This window comes from Glycine max, chromosome 19 (assembly GCF_000004515.6).
Source record: "Glycine max cultivar Williams 82 chromosome 19, Glycine_max_v4.0, whole genome shotgun sequence".
Lineage (NCBI taxonomy): Eukaryota > Viridiplantae > Streptophyta > Magnoliopsida > Fabales > Fabaceae > Glycine > Glycine max.
The window spans coordinates 1,047,595-1,068,196 of NC_038255.2; the positions used below are offsets into that span (position 1 = coordinate 1,047,595).

Here is a 20,602-nt window from a genome sequence, read left to right on the forward strand (position 1 = left end):
TGTGTGGTTTATGATAAAATCTAATATCATCTTAAAATTTAAATTTACGTGTAATTCAATTCTAAAAATTAATTGAGATAAGAATTCTCTACTTTATATATAATTCTCTACTTTATATATATATATATATATATATTATTTAGGTCATACTTGACATCTCCAACACAATAAATTTGTTAATTATTACATTAATAACTTTAAACATCAAAATAATAATGAATCCTAATTGATTAATAATATAAATTTCTTTATATTTACGAACAATATATAAAATTAAACTCTATTATTGTATCTAAATATATATTTCAAAACTATATTCTGTGAGCAGCAATGGAGCCTCTAATTCTGCATGTGCAGGCATTAGAACACCAAAATCATTCAAAATGATGATACACCAAAACAGGCTTCACTGTCATGATTGGTAATAGTTACAAGTTGCGTAACTTAGACGATGCTTGACTAAGAAAAGAACTTGAGTTTCTATTTTGACCACCAAAGAAAACAAAATGAAAAGAATGAAAATCAGATTCGAAGAACTTGCAAAAGAAAATTCTTAAAATGACAGGTTGCATTAACAAAAACATCAATATATGTCCTTAATATTGAGTAAGAAATCTAACCAAAGAAAAAGAGAGCATGAAAATTAAAAAGAAAAAAAAAAGCAATTATCTCTTGCTTTGGTTTTTGTAATTAATTTGATTGAACTCTCTTTTATGAGTCATTGTGCCACACAATATTCAGTAGTATTGGATCCATAACGTTTTGCCTTTATTTTGTTGGTTAACTTACACTTATCATCTAGGAATAATATAGCTTAGCTGCAACGCAAGTAGTTAGGCATGAAATGAAATAAATTAGAATATGTTTGAATAGAGAATTTTAATTGAAGAAAGTAATTTATTAGATAATTTGAATTTTTGTAATTTAGAATTCATTGTTTGAATATTTTTTTGTGAAGAATTTAAAATTTTGGAATTTTAAAACAGAAATTTTAAACAACTAAAAATCTGAAATTTCAATCTTCTTATAAAAGGTGAGAAATTGAAATTCTCTTCTTACAGTCTTTTTCAAAAAACACCATATGAGATTGTGAAACATCGATCAGGTTTGAGCGTAGAGGAATATGTATAACTAACACACCAATCATATCTTTTATTTTTTTCATTCATTTTTTTTCACCCTCATAATTTTAACTTTTTATCTAAACACAAAATTTTAAAAATAAAAGAATTTTAATTAAAGTATTTAAAATTTTTAAAATTTAAAATTTCTCAGAATTTTAAATTCCTCCATCCAAACATACTCTTAAGAAATTTGTTGTGGTTTATTAATTGATTTAAGACAAATTTTAATTTTGTTTATGTCATATGCATGGTTGAAAATCACCTTTTAGGAAACATATATATCAAACTCATTTAAGCCTATGGTAAGTTATCTTGAATCTTGAGCAATTGCTTTTTAGTTTGTTATTATCATTATTATATCTTCTTGAATTTCATGGTTGAGACATTATTAATATAAAATTTCACATTATTATCTTAGTATTGTCCAATAATTTATAAAACATGACTAATATAAGTCATATTTAAGAAATTTAACCTTTTAATAATATTTTTTTTTTCAAATAACATGTATCTTTTATCGAACAATAAATACTGTTTTGATATTTTTGTTTAAATGGTAAGGTTCTGGTTAATCCACACATGAAAGATAACCTATTAATAATATGTTAAAGTATTAACACATCATATGATAGTTTCATAAAAGTATGTGACATAAATTTATGAATGTATACAAGAACTTAATGTAAAAAAATGGCATGTGGTGACTTAAATGTTGGCTCACCCTTGGGAGTGGAGCCAAAGATGAAATGAGAAACTTATGCAAACTCAAGCTTTGTGGAACCACCTTGTCGGGTAAACTTATAAGGACACGACAATCAAAAACACAAATCCATATGATTCCATCTCACTATCAGTTCTAAATTCTGTCTCCTCTGCCTCTCTGCCAAGTCTCTGTCAACACTACAAGTCTATCTCCTTAATCCTTACTTTTTTTCTGAAAAAGGGTTGGGACTCATTTCATTTCATGTGAAGAAGAATAGCTTATATTAGACATCCATATACAAGTGATGTGTCACGTATGAGCATTTCACATTTGGGGTGCTCTTAACCGAGGTAAAGGAACAATGAGTAAGAGTTGTTCTGTTCTGCTTTTTGGCTTTGTACTTGTGCTTTGTCTCTTCTCTCCAACTTCAGCCACACCACCTCCTGCTAGTGAGTGCAACAAACTCTAAAGTCTAAACTCTAAACTATGTCCTTCTTGAGTTAAATTTTCTTCCCATTAGAGTTTTCTTGTTCATGAGTTAAATACTTAAATTTCATGTGACATGCAGAAGTTGTTACTGGGGTTGTTTCCAACGTGGTTTCTGCTCTTATTAAATGGCTATGGTCACTAAGTGTAAAGTCCACAACCAAACCTGGTAGAGGTAGATCTTCCATTGAGTTCTCATTTTCCTGTTTCTCATGTTAGTAGAATGTGTTTAAATAAGATCTATGCATTATCACTGTAAAAAGCTTTACACCGTTAACTAATAAGAAATTATGGTTATTGTGATTTTTAAAGAAGTTATTATAAAAGCTAATAAACTTACTATACATAAGGATTTGTGATTGGATAACACTGTAAAAATCATTTACATTGTTAAATGTATGTACTATTTACTTGTCTTTTCAAAGTGCTAACGTGTTGGTCATTCATAATGGGTAATCATACTTCTCAGTGCAACACAGCCGCTCCATGGTTAAATTTGAGAGTGGCTACAGTGTGGAAACAATATTCGACGGAAGTCAGCTTGGAATTGAGCCACACTCAGTGAAAATATCTCCAAATGGTGAATTTCTAGTACTGGATTCTGAGAACAGTAACATCTACAAGGTCTCTGGCTCAATGTCCCGATGTAAGCTTCCTTTGCTGAAATTGTATAAAAGCTTGATTATGTCTTTTATTCTTCTTTGGTTTTGTTGGTTGCCATGTTGATTTGTATAGAAGATTCTAGTGCTTTAGTATTGTGGCTTTCACTAGCTTCATTATACCAAAGTACTATATTCAAAATTCAAGCATTGTTCTTTAAGAATGTGTGCAGTTTGAGTTTTACCTTGTACATAGATTTTGCTTCATTCAAGGGCCATCTTTTGATTCTACTAAGCTGTTGTAAAGATTCTTAATGAACTTTTGTTAAGCGGAAGCCTTCACTTTTTAAGGTACCACATGCCTTTAATCATCCCTCCCCCCCCCCCAAAAAAAAAGGTATAATATGCCTGCATGATGTTTTGCAATCTTTTTCTTTCAAATAAATAAGGAAGACCTAGAGAATAAAATAGATACAAATCTTAAAACATAGAACACCAGTTTGGCTTCTTTACCCCACTATAGTCCTTTAACTTTTTTGTTGGTTATTCTTGCTTCATATATGAATGTCACATCCATTATAATTTGATTCTGTAACTTTATTAAGCTTCTTGAAAACAACTACACCATCTGATAGTTAAAAATATAAACACACGGATACAAAGACACACACAGATATTGTTATGTTAGCTTCTTAATTAGATTTGTTTAAGCTTATTGACATGATTAGTTAGACTGTCAGTGTCCAACTGAGTACTTAATCTTTGGAGTGCGTGACAGTGAATAGGACTACATAAAACATTGCAAACTATAACCTCATTTATGTTTAACTAGTAACTTAAGCTTCTTTAAACAAAGTCAAACTCTATCTTGTCAAAAATTAAATCTAGTTAATCGAAATCAAAGGAAAATTTGGTACTTTTTTATTGATGATATATGATAGCTAATTTATATAAAAAAATCCTAACAGGTTTGAGATTTTATATTTTTTGAGTGCCATCCAAAATGGTTTTCTATTTTGTTGATTTTGCTGTGATGAATGGATCAACCACAGATAGCAGACCCAAATTGCTTGCTGGATCAGCTGAAGGGAATATTGGACACATAGATGGGAGGCCTAGAGAAGCTAGAATGAACCACCCTAAAGGACTTACAGTGGATGACAGAGGGAATATCTACATAGCAGACACATTGAATATGGCCATCAGAAAGATCAGTGATGAAGGTACATACATGTAATTCCTTGGACTCTCAACCTGTATAAGAATGAAATGAATGGACCAATATGCAGAAATTCTAAAAATACAAGACCTCTTTATTTCCATCTTTCTACACACTCTCGGAGCAAGAAATTATTATATAGTTCAAGACTATGTAGTCCCGACTCCCGACAACTATATTAACTTTTTTTTATATATAAATTGAAAAATATAGCTATGTGTGATGTGGAGATTGGGTGGGACCACATGGTCCTGAACTATGTTATAATTTCTCAAGCAAGAAATTATTATATGGTCTAAGACTATATGGTCCCCGACCAATCTCTATGTCACACTAACTTAATTTTCTTAATTAACTTAACTCTATGAGGTGCCTTTTGTACAGGGGTTACCACCATTGCAGGTGGGAAAAGGGGCTATGCAGGAGGTCATGTTGATGGTCCAAGTGAGGATGCTAAGTTTTCAAATGACTTTGATGTAGTTTATGTTGGTAGTAGCTGCTCTCTTCTGGTGGTGGATAGAGGAAACCATGCTATCCGAGAGATTCAACTCCATCAAGATGACTGCACTAGTTATGATGAAGATGACAATAGTTTCAACTTAGGTATGATCCACCTGTAATATAATCTCCTGTATCTTTATTTGTATACCATTTTAGAGCATGTTGATCTCCAAAAGCTATGCATCAACGTTATAGGAATAGTGGTGCTTGTTGCTGCTGCATTCTTTGGCTATATGTTGGCATTGCTGCAGTGGAGGGTGAGGGCTATGTTTTCTTCTCCAGATGTGAGTAACACTTGTCAATTATTTCCTTCCGTAGCATGTTGTCCTGAACCATTGTAACAAGTTTAAAAACCTACAAATTTCAAAGAAACATTTGGTTGAGGTATAAATTTCTTCCTTGGTCTAAGTTAATTAAGTCCTAAATAACCTGTATATCCTAAAGTTGAATAGTTTTCTGCATTCTTGATCACAGAACAGAATATATGTTTATCAAACATGTTATAGTATATGAATAAATAATACATGTAATGAGAGTTAAAAAGTGTTTTGCACTGTTCATCGAATCACAAATCGTCATCTGTGATAAGTTTGTTGACTTTTATAACAATTACCTTAAAAGTTATACTAAGAATGATTTCTAATTAGTAAACAATATAAAAACTTTGCATCTGACTGTGAATGCCTATTAAACATCTAGTATATAAACTGGGAAATATCAGTTTTTTTTTATCGGTCAATACTAGTTGTTAGTTTGTTTGTAAGAGAAATTCAAACTCAAACCCACGACCTCTCCCTCCCCCCTTCTGCCTTTAACCACCAAGCCGACCTTATAGCCCTTAGAAAATATAATAATTTTACTTCATTTTCAGGATCCAAGAGCTCCTTCAAGGAAGAAAGGAGCACCATTTGTAGCACAGCAAATGCAAAGGCCTCCTCCTACTACAAAGTCAGTCAGGCCTCCTTTGATTCCAAATGAAGATGAATTTGAGAAACAAGATGAGGGCTTCTTTGTTTCCCTTGGAAGACTATTCCTGAACTCTGGCACATGCATGAGTGAAATTCTGGGGGGCTTGTTCTCAGGATCCAAAAGAAAATCACTGCAGTATCATCAGTATCAGCAGCAGTATCAGTATGCTAATAGATATCCCAATGCATGGCCCATGCAAGAGAGTTTTGTCATTCCAGATGAAGATGAACCTCCTCCTTCTTTAGAAACTAAAACACCCACACCTAGGGAAACATATCCTATCATGACCAAAGAGCTTGAAAAACCACAGCACTTCAAGCCAAGTAGGGGTTACTTGAAAAGGTGGGAGGGTGGTGATTATCAAGAACAACATCAACAACTTCAACAACATCATCAGCAACATCAACAAGAGCATCCCAAGTTGCAACATCAACAGCACCAACAACAGGTCAAGCTCCAACATCAGCACCAAGTTCACACACGTTATTCTTCCACCCCTCAAGGTTATTATGAACAGAACTGCGAGACAAATGAGATTGTGTTTGGTGCAGTTCAAGAGCATGATGGAAGACGCGAAGCCATGGTGATAAAGGCTGTAGATTATGGGGATCCAAAGTACACTCACCACAATATCCGCCCAAGATTAAATTATGTCGGTTACTCCCATGGTTATTGAAGATTAGTGATAATTTCATCATAGCATCAAAGTGATAGAACTCATGGACTTAGCTAAAAAAAAATGAAAGACAGAGCATTTCTCTTGCTTCATTTTCTCTACCTAGAAATGTCACATTAATTAGTCTTACAATCACAAATCAAAATCATAAGGGAGAGAAAGAGAGAGAAATAGGGAGGGAGCTAGAGGACACACTAATCCTGAAAAGTTTCTTCTGAGTGAATCCTGTAAATGAGGATGATCAGTACTAATGATTGAGTGCAATCTTTACTAAAATTGTCTTTTAATTTACAATCTGATTAGAAGAATTGTTGAAAAAGAAGAAAAAGAAAGAGTAGGATTTACGAGGGAATTAGAATTAGATTTGCCACTACCTTTCTTTATTTAACAGATAAAAAACCAAAGGAGTCAAGTGTTTTAGAGAAATCAAAATAGCTCAAAGCCAAATAAAAAAAAAACAACAACCAAAAGGGAAAATGTGATTATGCAACCTCATGGTACATATAACCAACAAGGATTGACACAAATGATAATGACTTATATCTCTTAATTACCATGTGATTCAGGATTCAAATTATAATTGACCATTAGAAATAAAATACTTATTTTATGTATGCTTATTAACAAAGATTAATCATTACTTTTTATAAGAATTATTTCTTACCAATACAATAATTTTTTAAAAAAATTCATCATACATACACATAATAGGGATTTTATTTGCAAGCAATTGTAGTGTGTGCTAAATCATTCTCAAAGATATAGTTGTTAATGACAGAATCAGCAATTGATGTTTCTTACACATTTATAATGCAAATGAACACTGATATACATAGTAGGAAGGTAAGTTGCATAAAAATCCACAAATTCAAATCTAGCAGTTAAAAAAATATGACCATATATACTTGGGAATTGGGAACTTAATTTGAAAATGTAAAATTATTTTTAATAAAATGACACGTATAAAAAGTAAGAGTTTGTGCATAACCTTTTCGTATTAATCATAATTCTCGAATGCAAATTTGCTTTCTTAATGATCTCATAACCACTTCAAAAGAAGCAAATGTTCTTTAAAAAAAAAAAAGAAAATGTTATTCCACAATTATTTAACGCATCCCTTTTTTCCTTGGTGCATCTCCTAAACTTGTAAAGTCTCTATCTTACCCTTCTCACCTCACTCACTCTCTTCTTCTCTCCATCTTCCTATTAACTGCGAGCAGTGTGGAACCCATGGCTGAAGAGCATGAGCCAAAGGCGATTGACCATTGAATTAAGTCTGAGAAGCTTGGAAAGGGAGTGATTGGAGTCGAAACAGTGCCAAAACAAGAAGTGGTGTGCATATGGATTGAGCAATCCATAATAGAAATGTATTTGTATTATGGATTACTTAATTTATTATGCATTTGTATTATACACAAATGCATTATGGATTCAGTAATTAGTAAATACATTTGTATTACAGATTGTTTAATCCGTAATTATATTATAGATTGAGTAATCATCCATACATTAGTTTTAAGGATTATACATTGAGAAATGGTAATTTCTAAAAAGAAATCTAAACAAATCATTGCTAGAGATAGAGTGAGTGACTTTGTTTTGCCTCTGCATACGTCTCCATGTTTAATGCGATTTTACTATTCAATCTTTGCAAAGAGATTTGGAAGAGAGAATATATAAATTAGACTTTTCATCGTGATGAATCAGGATTAAGTATCTTAGTAGATGTGAGTGGAAATAAAAAAAACATTTAATAGAGAAAAACATCAATATTGCATCAGGGTAGTTAGGCTTGCTAGGCTCCAACATATTTAAATACCGAAGTTATCTTTTGCATAAATCTTGTTTATTTTTTTTACTCTTGTCTTTTTAATTCCAAATTCTTTTTTTCTTCTTATCTCTATTGCACTTTCTTATCTTTTGCTTACAAATTGGGTACACATCAATTCAAGTACAAACAAAGTCCCTGGGGACTCGACACTCGAATTTCCATTTTAAACTTTACTACTTGTAACAAATTGATACACTTGCTAATGAGTTAACAAATTTTTGGCGTCGTTGCCGGGAACTTTGGTTTTCGTACTTGGTTGTTACAAACCCCAATTTGCGGGCAATCATTCTTTATTCTTTTATCATTTATTTGATTTCTATTTCAATTCTTTTACCTTGATAACATGCACGGTAGTATTTCTTTTTTTTGTATGCGAGGTACATCTGCAGGGGAAAACCTTGTTCCTTTGAATCTAGAGATCGAAGCAACTCGTAGAAGAAACAACGTAGTAAGAAGAAGGAGAAAGCAACAAGAGGTGCATATTAATCAATGAGAGAGAGGACCCTCATTTGAATCATCCTTTCCCTCTCCTGTGACCAGTTATTAACTCGTTGGCAAGTGCACCAAATTGTCACAAGTAGTAAAGTATTCGGAAATCCGAGTGTCGAATTCACAACGATTTCGTTTGTATTTAGATTAATGCAAACTCAATTTACAAGCAAGAGATAAGAAATTTAAAATAACAAATAAAGAAAGATAGAATATAAGGTAACGATTTAAAGATAAAAATAGAAGATAAAAAAATAAAAGATTTAAATTAAAAGATGATAAAAATTAAAAATAGAAGATAAAAAAAGATAAGATAAGAAAAATAAAAGATTAAGATAAAGATAAAAAAAGATAAATTCAAGATGTGATAATGTTGGGACTTGGTCTGCCTTGTTTTCCTAGGATGTATGATTTTATGATTTTTCTTTATCAATTCAAGTGAATTTATCCTACCCACATCTATTCATTTACTTGCCCCTCATGCCTCACAATGACAAACCTATTTTATTTATCCATCTCCCAAATGCCTTTGAAAATATTCAACAAATAAAATGCATGCATACCTTTATGTCTAGCAATGATTTTCTCATGATATCTTTTCTTTTTGTTCTATTAGAAGTTACCTTCTTTTGAGCGTCTTATCCCTAAAACAATGCTTGCATACCTTCTTTAAATTTTATTTAGACATTAACCTCTTCCGAGCACCTAACCCCTAAAAGAATGAAAAGATGAATAATGCATAAAAGATAAACAGAAAAGATAATAGGATAGAGAACATCTGGTATTGCATTGATAAATAGTGAAGAGTATATCATACATCGCTTGGCTTTTTAGGCCTGCCAGACCCTAACTAAGGGTTTAGCCACTCATGACCATTGAGGGCTTTACACTGGATGGGGTATGAGAATTGATGGAATAAGAGGGGTGAAAGAAAGAAAGGGAGAAAATGGTGAAGGGAAGGAAAGATTTACCCTGCTAGAGATACTCAGGCTTAGGATGTATTCATGGTAGAGCTCTAAGTCTCTGGGGTCTGTTGTTTTCCCTTGGCCTGACTCTCTATTTATAGCTGCTGAAGTGGACTTTGGGCTTTCGTAAGCTTACTTAGCGCTCCCTTCCTCGCTCAACGTAGACTGGATCGTATGCTTAGCGAGCTCCTCTCGCTCAGCGCGTTCTGTTCTGTTATGTGTGCTTAGCGCGTGTTGCACGGGTACTGAATTTTGCGCTCATTGCCTGCTTCTCGCTTAGCGCCTGCGTCTTCCGTTGCGCTCAACTCGAGCTGCGCGCTGAGCTAGACATTTGGGCTGGGCCTTGTTTATGATTTATTCTTTTCTTCATTATTTCTCCAACTTTTTGCTTTTAGTTCCTCCATTTTTTATATCTGCAATCAGGATTTGACAAAACATCAATTCTTAACAATTAAACACAAATAACTGCTAAATAATTATTTTTAAAGACAATTTTATTTTATTTTCTATTATCAAAGTAAAATTATTTAGCAGTTATCACTAGTACACATCTTTTCTCTGAAGAATACATCATGACAGAAGATCGTCCATAGAGGATGATGCTAGAGGACTACTCTAGCACTACTACATCTCAGTACTTCACCAGCATAGCCAGACCGGACGTACAAGCGGCCAACATCACATATCCATATTCCCTTATCCAATTGATCCAAGGGAATCTATTCCATGGCCTACCAAGTGAAGATCCTTACGCACACCTTGCCACACACATCGAGATCTGCAACATGGTGAAGATAACAGGAGTTCTAGAAGATGCAATCCGCCTCAACCTATTCTCTTTCTCCTTGGCCGGTGAAGCAAAAAGATGACTCCACTCATTCAAAGGGAATAGCCTGTAGACATGGGAAGAGGTGGTGGAGAAGTTCCTGAAGAAGTACTTTCTAGAGTCCAAGGCCGTTAAGGGAAGGTGAAAATCTCATCCTTCCACCAACACCCTGACGAATCGCTGAGTGGAGCACTTGACTGCTTCCATGGGTTACTCTGAAAACTACACATGGGTTTAGCAAGCCAGTCCAGCTCAACATATTCATCGATGGCTTGCGACCCCACTCCAAGCAGCTCCTCGATGCCTTCGCCGGTGGAAAGATTAAACTAAAGACTCCAAAAGAAGCCATAGAGCTAATAGAGAATATAGCAGCCAGTGATCACGACATCCTCCGTGACCAAGCCTATACACCCACAAAGAAAATTCTTCTTAAGCTCACCTCTCAAGATGCTATGTCGACTTAAAATAAGCTCCTAGCCAAGACCTTAAAGACCCTCACAGTAACTCTGAGTAATCTCCCTCAATAGCTGCATGCAGTGCAACCTTTTCCATTTTCAGTCATGCACATTGGAAGATGCAACATCTATGGTGGCGCTCATGAGTCAAGCTCATGCATGGTCCAAGACGATGCATCTAATGAAGTCAACTATATGGATAGTTAGAATCCTCAAGGATTTCATCAAGGAGGACCACCAAGATTCAGTCAGAAAAGAAATTTAACTCAAGGCCAAGGTTGGAGATCCCATTTAGGGAATAACTTCAACCAAGGAGGTCCATCCCATCAGCCTCCCAACCCAGAGCCCAACCTATATGAGAAAACCATCAAGCTGGAAAAAATGTTGTCGCAGTTCATGTAAGTCACTTTCTCACACCAAAAGAGCACTAAGTCAACAATCAAGAATCTGGAGATGCAGATGGGCCAATTAGCTAAGCAAATGGATGAAAGACCCACTAGAACCTTTGTGGCCAATACTGAGAAGAATCCCAAGGAGGACTGTAAGATAATTCTCACTAGGAGAGAAAATAATGAAAAAGAAAAGAGAATTGAGGAGGATGTGAGTGATGAGGAAGGAGAAAATAAAAAGAGAGAAGAAGGAGAAAAAGGAAAAAAAAATAAGAGTAAGGATAGTGGTGATGAGGTCTCGACCACTAAGACCAAGACCAAGAGCCAGTTAGCTTAGGAGGCTAGAAAGGAGATACCCTCAATCCCAATGAAGAAAGTTCCATATCCCTTGGTGTCATCCAAGAAAGACAAGGAGCGATACTTTGCTCGTTTTTTGGACATCTTCAATAAGCTGGAGATCATCATTTCCTTTAAAGAGGCTTTACAACATATGCTTTTATATGCCAAATTCCTGAAGGACTTCCTCACAAAGACAGGGAAATATATCAACAATGAGAGCATAGTGGTAGAGGAAAATTGTAGTGTAGTGATTTAGAGGAAGCTACCACACAAGTTCAAAGATCCAAGAAACGTGACCATCCCATGCTCCATTGGAGATGTGTCCGCAGGGAAGACTCTCATTGACTTAGGAGCAAACATCAACTTGATGTCCCTATCCATGAGCCAAAGAATCGGAAATCTGAAGATAACTCTTATGAGGATGACACTTCAGCTAGCAGACCATTCCATCACAAGATCGTTCGGGGTAGTTGAAGATGTCCTGGTCAAAGTCCACCAACTCACTTTTCTAGTGGACTTTGTAATCATGGACATTGAAGAAAATGATGAGATCCCCTTGATTCTGGGTCGACCATTCATGTTGACTACAAAGTGTGTTATGGAAATGGGGAATGACAACTTGGAGATGAGTGTGGAGGACCAAAAAGCCACCTTCAACTTGTTTGAGGCAATTGAGCATCCCAGTAATAGCAAGACTTGTTTTAAGGTGAAGGAAATTGAGCAAAAAGCTAATCTTATTGGGTGACACCTGAATTTTGTGTTTTTAGAATAAGATAAAGCCAAGCTAGTTGTGAATCCTGTAGACTCTTCTAGTGTCTTTCTGGGGCCAAAACAGGTCAGGACTCGAGCCACTCCAAACATTCCACCAGCTCTTCCACCAATAGTCTTTTCTCCAGATGTCTTTCCTCTATATACCAGCCAAACTTCTCTGCCTTTTTCTCAGCCGTAGCAGTTTCTCCCTATGTTGCATAGCCTCCACCATGGTCAATACCTACTGATGAAGAGCCTTCACCATCTCTCCTTTTAGCAGCTCCTAGCCAGGTTGCTTGGTCAGGAGTTTAACTTCCTTCTGTTAGGGGGGGTGACACCTCTGGTGTTGCTAATAATGATATCGCAGATGTTAAAGTTGATGATGATTACGTTGCGGACATCAGTGATGCTCATAGAGCTTGGGATTCAGGGCCCACACTAGATTGAGGCCCATATTGATCAGGATTTTTTCTTTGTTTTTCTTTTCTTTAATTTTCTTATTTTTCTTTATTATTTTCTTTATTTTAATTTTAGCAGTTTGATTCCAGTAGTTTAATTTCAGTCATTGAATAAAAAAATTGCATGATAGAGACATAGGAAATTAGTAATGAGTTATGACTTGTTCTTGATAAATTGATGCATGAGATACTGCATACTGATAAGATAATTGTGAAAGTTCTGATTCTTGTTAGTAGGCGTTATTATGAAGTGATGAAGTATGAATCGAAAGCACAAGAGTAAAGAGGTTAGCACGTCTGAATGGAAATCATGGTATGGTAAGCCAAGCACTTCATAAATGTTCGGTGAGATGTGTGACCTTATAACTATGAGAGAACGATTGTCCTTAATTTCCTGATTTTGCATGATTCTGAGATTGTTTGAGTACATACATAAGGTGGAAATGATCAATGCCTTGTTTTGATGTTCTTAGCCACTAAGCCAAATAGCTAACATGCTACTAGAATAAATCCCTTGCACCCTATTGAGTCTAATGTAATAAATTGTTTTTGAAACCTGAGTCGAATGAAATTAATGACCACCTTATTCTAAGTCGTAGGAGATCACGAGTCAAGACAAATTTACCCCTAATTTGGGGGAGAATGATTTTTGGTGAAAAATTTTGTTTCAAGAGCATCAGTAACAACACACACTCAAATGTAAAGTTTGATAAGTTGCTATAGTACCAGTTTAATTTTGTTTCTTCTAAAAAAAATCCTTGTGTTTCAAATAAAGAGTTGATAGCAACTAAGTGCCAGATAAATTTTGCGTTTTGTTAGGAATAGAAGGCATGAAAGTTGGGGGTTGTGAAATATAAAGTCATGGGTTATCAGAAAAACATGAGATATGTGCTCTCTTAGAACCTAACTTTGATTTCAAAGAAAAATCATGAGTTCCTTGTTAGCCCAGCCACGTTACAAGCCTAAAAAAATCCCTTAGTGATCCACATTATGTATGTATAATAGCCTTAATTAAGAAGAAATGCAAAGTTGGGAACATTAATTCAATTGTTGAATTTAAAAACATTCTTAGCCAAGACACTTGTGCGCTAAGAGAAACACTAGCCTTGTGAGGAATAAAATGTGATAATTCTGCCTTGATGAAGTTTTTACTTGCTAACCTTTTTCATCTCTATGTGCATTTGTTCATGCTTCCATCACAAGATCAAGACAAATGCAAGCTCGGGATCAGTTATTGAAAGGTTTGGAAAGATTTTACAGTTATCTCATGTGTCTGTAAACTCAAAACTTGTCTTTTGCTTGAGGACAAAGATTTTAATTTGGGGGAATTGATAACTGCGAAATTTGAGTTAAATTGATAGTCAATTTTGGTTAATAATGATTGTAATTTCTTCACTTTACTATTGTTTTTAATGAAATAATGAAGAAATTAATATTTTTTCAATTTTTAATAAGAAACAGTCAAAAGAAGAAGATTTCAAGTGCTTTAGAAGAAAATTGATGCAAAAACTAGAAGAAAAAATCTTGAAGAAAAATCGAAAGAATTAGATAGCTCGCTTAGCGCGCAATCCAGGCTTAGCGTGCACCTGCGCTTAGTGGGAAACCTTAAGATAAACGTGGAAAAGGCCCATGAAGAAGCCCAATGGCATGCTTAGCACGAAGTCAGCGTGAAAAGTAAGATACCTTATACCTATAAAAGGAGTAGGAAGCAAAAAGGAAAGACACACCGAGTCTCAGAGCTCTCTATTGAAGACATCCAAAGCCTGAGTCTATCCCTTAGGGGAAATACTCCTTCTTTAGTCATTCATCCCTTTCTTTCTCTTAGTCATCTAGCCCCTTCTTCCATCCACATTAGCCCCTGAAGTGTAAAGTCTCTCATGACTATGAGAGGCTAAACCCCCTCTATTGGGAGCCTGACAGCCAACACCCTTGTAATATAACTGCTCTTATTATCTATTGAATGCAATTTCTATTTTTATTGCTTCTTTTCTGATCTTCATCTTTATTGTATGGTCTGATCATCCATGCATTAATTTTAGGGATTATACATTGGGAAATGGTAATTTCTAAAGAACTGAGAAAGAGCATCTAAACAAATCATTGCTAGGGATAAAATGACTTTATTTTGCCTCTGCATACATCTCCATGCTTAATGTGATTAACTATTCAATCTCTACAAAGGGATTTGGGAGAGACAATAGATAAATTAGGCTCTTCATCATGAGGGATCAGGGTTGAGTGTCTTAGTAGATGTGAGTGAAAATCGGGAAAACAGTTAATAGAGAAAAACATTAATATTGCATCAAGAATAGTTAGGCATGCTAGGCTCCAACATATTTAAATACTAAAGTTATCTTTTGCATAAATCTTGTTTATTTTTGTTACTCTTGTCTTTTTAATTTCAAATTCTTTCTTTCTCCTTATCTCTATTGCACTTCCTTATCTTTTGGTTACAAATTGGGTAGACATCAATTCAAGTACAAACAAAGTCCCCATGGACTCGACACTCAGACTTCCTTTTTAAAGTTTACTACTTGTGACAAATTGGTACACTTGTCAATGAGTTAACAAATGTCTTAAGTAATTGCCATACTATTAGAGTTGTCAAAATGACTTAGTCTAGCTCACTTAGTCCTAGCTCAGTTGGGCCAAGAACAAAAAAATCTGCATGATAAAAAAGTACCCATAGAAAGGTCCATAAAGTCTAAGCTGAAAATGATTTGGCTGAGGTTGAACTCTGGATTTTTATAAAGAGCTTTGGATGCATAGGACACAAGTTTATTTTTAGCATGTTGTATGTTATGTTGAAAACATATTTTTCACATCTATTATAGAAAGTTGAACACACATACTCTTATAGGCATTGGTCACATGTTTTCTTACTTAACTCAGTAAATTTTATTAGTCCATCAAAATTTAATATCTTTTGTTGACAGTGTTTAGGGTGAACCACTTTGATAAGTGGTCCATCAAGAACCACTTTTAAGAACCCCTAGATTATTATAAGGCACACATTCTTACCATGTACCTTCCACATTAAAGCATTTCCCTCTTTACTCTCACTTCATGTCCGATGGTTGTTTCTCCCTTCCACTCTAGCAACTCTTTTACTGTCTCCGGCTACCCATCACCACACACCATCGCAAAAAATGCCACCTTCTCCACCAACCCTTCTCCACTCCCTTCTTCCCCAAATCAATGTTCCTCCTAACGACCATGGGGCACCCGTCAAGGCTCCTCGTCACATCCCAAAACCTTAGCATCTTCCTCCTTTGAACCATCGTTTCCCAAAGCCTCTATCGCGCAATCAGAGCACCCTCCATGGACACCACTCACCATCAACATATCTCGATTTTTGTCACAACAGACTATCATTGATAGCTATTGTATACGACTTATCGAGGTCAAGAAATCACCCAAACCCATTGCATTTCTTATATGTTGATGTTACTTATTAGAGTTTGATGTTGTTCATGATTATAGTAATTTTGCATATCCAGATTTGCTTTTTTATTAATTAATGAATTGTTTTGTTTGGATAGCATAGGATTTTAGATGGACATTATTCAATGGTGATAAGAAGGGAATGGCAATGGTGGGTGATGATGGACCACCGAAAAGGAGAAAGAGCAATCAGAGAGGAAGTGAGAGTAAAGAGAGAATTGTTTCTGGTGTCGCTGTGCATGATAAGAGTGTGTGACTTGTATTAATCTAAGGATTCTTAAAAAATGGTGTTTGATGGATACTTATAAAAGTTGTCCACCATAGACACCATCAACTTTCTTTTGTTATAAAAATTATGAAATTTTTAGAGGTTTGACATTTTTTTGAATCTGGTTCCAATATTCATGTCTTTATCTTTTAATGTATGATAATTATTATTATTATTTTTGTTTTTAAAATAATCCGCCTCTTTTGACCTGAGGTCCTGGATCTACCATTGAGCTTAATTTTTTTTTCTATGTAAGATTGTTTACGACACTATGAAGAAGCTATAGAATCCAAAAGTAGACTTAAGGGCAACGGAAACAAGGCGTGCATAGTATAAAAATAGGAGTATAATTATTCTTTTAAAAAGAGAGATATTATATTTAGAAAACGAATCTATTTAATAAATAAGAAAGTCATATTTATTATTTGGGTAAATACTAAAATTCGTTCTTGAAAGTACGAGGCGCTAACAAATTAATTTCTTGAAAAGATTAAAAATACAAATGTAATCTCTCAATATAAAAAATGTAATAAATTAGTCCTATAAATGATTGAATGACAAATTGATCTTAAACTTAATATCAAATTGATCATTGAAAAATTAATTTATTGTCAAATTGATTCTTAAACATTACAATTTAAGAATAAAATAATCTCACAAATATATATAATGACAAGATTAATTTATTATATTTTTTATATATTCAAGAATTAAATTTAAAATTTTTCATCTTTCAAAAAGTTAATTTATTAGTGTATCACACTTTTATGAATCACTGTTTATCCTTATTATATTTTGATTAGAAGTGAATCTATTGATGAAAATGAAAAATATATTTTTTAAAAGAATCGGTCCTTAGTAAAACTGTAAGCCGATACAGTATTTGAATACCTTGTAGTGTAGTAATTTTTTTAATGAGCAGATGTATGTCAGATATTGTTCCTTAAATAATGAGTTTTTCTTCTTCTTAATTGCTTAAATAATGAATAATTTGAACTAATAAGGCTATATTTGATTTGCAATTGGAAATATTACTACACATATTATTGCGTTTTAATACAAATCTAATGGATAAAATTAAAATAAACATAAATGTAAAAAAAATCCTAATCCAATCACAAAATTAATTTTGGAGAACGAAATTAGAAACCGAATTAACATGCACTAATTAATTGAGTTGAGGATATGTATCTTCAAGATCAGGTAGTCAAGTTTTAGGGTGGATTAATATTTTCAATAACTTACCTAACATTATTTCTGGGGTATATTTTACTGAATGCATTTATTATTATTTTTATTTAATTAAATATTATATTTTCTAAATTGTTAATATAATTCAAAAAGAAGAAAGAGACGTATTGTAAATAAAATTATTTGGATGAAAATGATAATAGACACATGAAAATGATAATAAAATACTCCACTAGTTCTATATCTTGTGACATACATAAGGGATACTTTTGGATTTGGCACGAGAGTTCATATTATTGGCTGGTTTTCTTGTAATCACAGTTGTGCATGCCTAATAAAATATGTCGACGACCGAGCCATACTAATGATTAACCAATGATTTTTATTTTGGTTGATGAATTAATTAATCTATGATAAACAAATTAAATTAGAACATGCAGTGCAATTGAATCATACTCCAACTATGCAATCTTCGAAAACCAGATTAATATTTTAAAGCATGGTCCGTGACCATAATAAATATGCTCGATTAACCATAATGGGAATAATTAATTAAAATATTGTTTATGCTTATATATATATGTGCATATTATATTTCCGAGGTCGAAGATATCGTGGATCTATCACCAAAAAAAGAAGATACTCGTGGATACCTAAGTATCTTCTTCACCCATCAATTTTATCTATATATGAAAAGCAATTAATAATCTTAGTAGATACGTATATGTCATAATAAATGTAAACTAAAAAAAAGGAGTATCTTAACATTGAAGTTCTGTAAAAAAAAAAATACATTGGAAGTTTATTTTGGACATTATGACTTTGTTCAGTATTGATAAATTAGTGACATATTTGCATTCTTTCCACCTATCTTCCTCTTTGGTCGTATTGTATTGTAATGGCTTTCAAATTCCATGTAAAATTAAAACAATATTCATGATAAGGAAATGCAGAGTATTCTTGGTGCTTTCAAATTCCTTTTTTTGTTGGATACGTAAAAATATAGAAATACCATTCCATTTCAAACCTGGGTGCTACCGTGCTATACAAAGACAAAAGAAGGTAATTTCTTTCAAAAATTAAGCTAAGAAATAGTTTTTCCTATCAGAAAAATATTTATTTATTATTTTCCACATATATTTACATTAATTAATTAGCTATATAGTTATAAAATTTATTCCATATAAAATCTATGTATTGTATATCAACTATCAAATCATTCAAATGCAAAAATAGAATTAGTAAAAAAATGTAAAAAAATGTAAAAATAGAAAAGTACAGTATGAAATAAAATAAAAAATGTGAAGAATTTTATCAAGACTAGTAATATTTTTTCAAAATTTAGTCTTTATTTATTCCTTTTAAGGAAAGACTAGCCGTTGAGATTGACTTTGGAAGAGAAATTTAATTCATTAGCAAATCTCCCAATAATCAAAATTAATTGTATAGTTCATAAACTTAACAAAAATGCTAATTGATGCATAAAAAACAAAAATACTAATTCTTAAAGTTAAGTTTCATCAATTAATCAATAGAAAATAGTGAAATATGAAGGGGTATAATTCAATTGATTAAAGAGGACCTATGAGCATTGTAATCCTCGTATTGAAAAAAGAAATATTCACATGTATGTTTATGGAATTTGATGAAGATTCACTCCAAAGGAAAATAGTTCGTATCAATACCATAGTATAAAAAAAATAGATGTATGTGAAAAATCTTATATATCTTATAATTATTATTTTAGATTTTATCAAAAAAATGATTTCTTAGTAGTTTTTTTATTTGGTAACTTTTCTTTTATTTGGAATGATTTCTTATTAGTTAAAAAAAGATTACATATCTTAATATATTTATCTATTAAATAAAAAGAAGTCAAAATGACTTAAATAAAAGCAAATCAAAAAAGAAACTACAAATTAAAAAAAAAAAAAAAAAAAAACTGCTTGAGAGTGCAGTGACTAGTGAAGTTGGGAACCGGCATTTCCCGGTGCCAGTTACTATGCACCCGTTACTGATAAAATGCGGAATTTCCGTGAATCTGTTACACTCTCAAACACTCACAAAAACCGTCACCCTATTTATTCACTACTCTCTCCCAAACCCAAACATTAGAGAGACAGAGAGAGAATCCAATTCCGGCGACGATGACGGTACTACCGGCGGCGACCACCGACGCCGTCGACGTCGACGCGCAGATCGCCTTCTTCTGCATTCCGTGCTTCCCCTCCGAAACGACGTCGTCGTCGTCGTGGTGGTGGCAGAGTCTGCGGTCGCCGGCGAACAACAAGGGCCGGTACTGGTGGCGTCGGCGGTGGAACGCCGTTATTCGCCGCTTCAAAAGCAACAACAACTACAAGAAGCACTGCTCCTTCCGCTACGATCCGCTCAGTTACGCGCTCAACTTCGACGACGGAATCGCCGAAGAGGACGGTTGCGGATACAAAGGCTTCTCCGCGCGCTTCGTCTCCGTTCCGCCACCGGAGAAGGCCGTCGACGGCGAGGAGTCACGTGGGGAGCACGTGCCGCCGGTTTCGAAAATCCAGATATGATGCAGCGCTAATCAGCGGAATGCGCCGCGTTGTTCATAGTTAGGTTTTTTTCTATTTCGTTTTTTTATTAGTATTGTTTTGTTGTATATTCTGAAAACAAGAAACAAAAAAAGTATAATAACACATTTAGCTGTTTTTAAATTAATTACTTTTATTTTTTTAATTATTTTTAAATTTTTACACTCATTATGTTACTTGTTTTTTCTATTCTTTTTTTTTTTCGATCATGTTTGTTGTTGTTTTGTCTTATTATTTTGCTTACTATATTAAGGAAAGTAGAATCAATTTTATTATGAAATGCCATTAAAGTCTTTCCAGCATTTGGGATTGACAGCATTGAGTGGTTCTTCCATATATTTAATTAACTA

At 33.7% G+C, this 20,602-nt stretch overlaps 1 protein-coding gene across 2 annotated transcripts; it reads left to right on the forward strand.

Annotated features, from left to right (window-relative positions):
- Positions 1-1,852: 1,852 nt before the first annotated feature.
- Positions 1,853-6,553, forward strand: LOC100793916 (uncharacterized). 2 transcript variants are annotated; one of them, XM_006603758.3, is made up of 7 exons: positions 1,853-2,297; positions 2,396-2,488; positions 2,783-2,959; positions 3,965-4,135; positions 4,516-4,734; positions 4,828-4,916; positions 5,504-6,553. In XM_006603758.3, the coding sequence occupies exons 3-7, from the start codon at positions 2,800-2,802 to the stop codon at positions 6,275-6,277; spliced, it is 1,413 nt and encodes a 470-aa protein (XP_006603821.1). In that variant the 5' UTR covers positions 1,853-2,297; positions 2,396-2,488; positions 2,783-2,799; the 3' UTR covers positions 6,278-6,553. The 2 variants fall into 2 exon arrangements, with proteins under 2 accessions (XP_006603821.1, XP_006603820.1); XM_006603757.3 differs by having other exon boundaries at positions 1,853-2,276.
- The last annotated feature ends 14,049 nt before the right edge of the window (positions 6,554-20,602 follow it).

What these genes read in the sequence shown, in the direction of transcription:
- LOC100793916 (XM_006603757.3), top strand. Translation starts at nt 2,189, where the DNA reads ATGAGTAAGAGTTGTTCTGTTCTGCTTTTTGGCTTTGTACTTGTGCTT. An exon ending in CTCTGGCTCAATGTCCCGAT is followed by an intron (nt 2,960 to 3,964) that starts GTAAGCTTCCTT and finishes GATCAACCACAG; the next exon opens with ATAGCAGACCCAAATTGCTT. An exon ending in CAGAAAGATCAGTGATGAAG is followed by an intron (nt 4,136 to 4,515) that starts GTACATACATGT and finishes CCTTTTGTACAG; the next exon opens with GGGTTACCACCATTGCAGGT.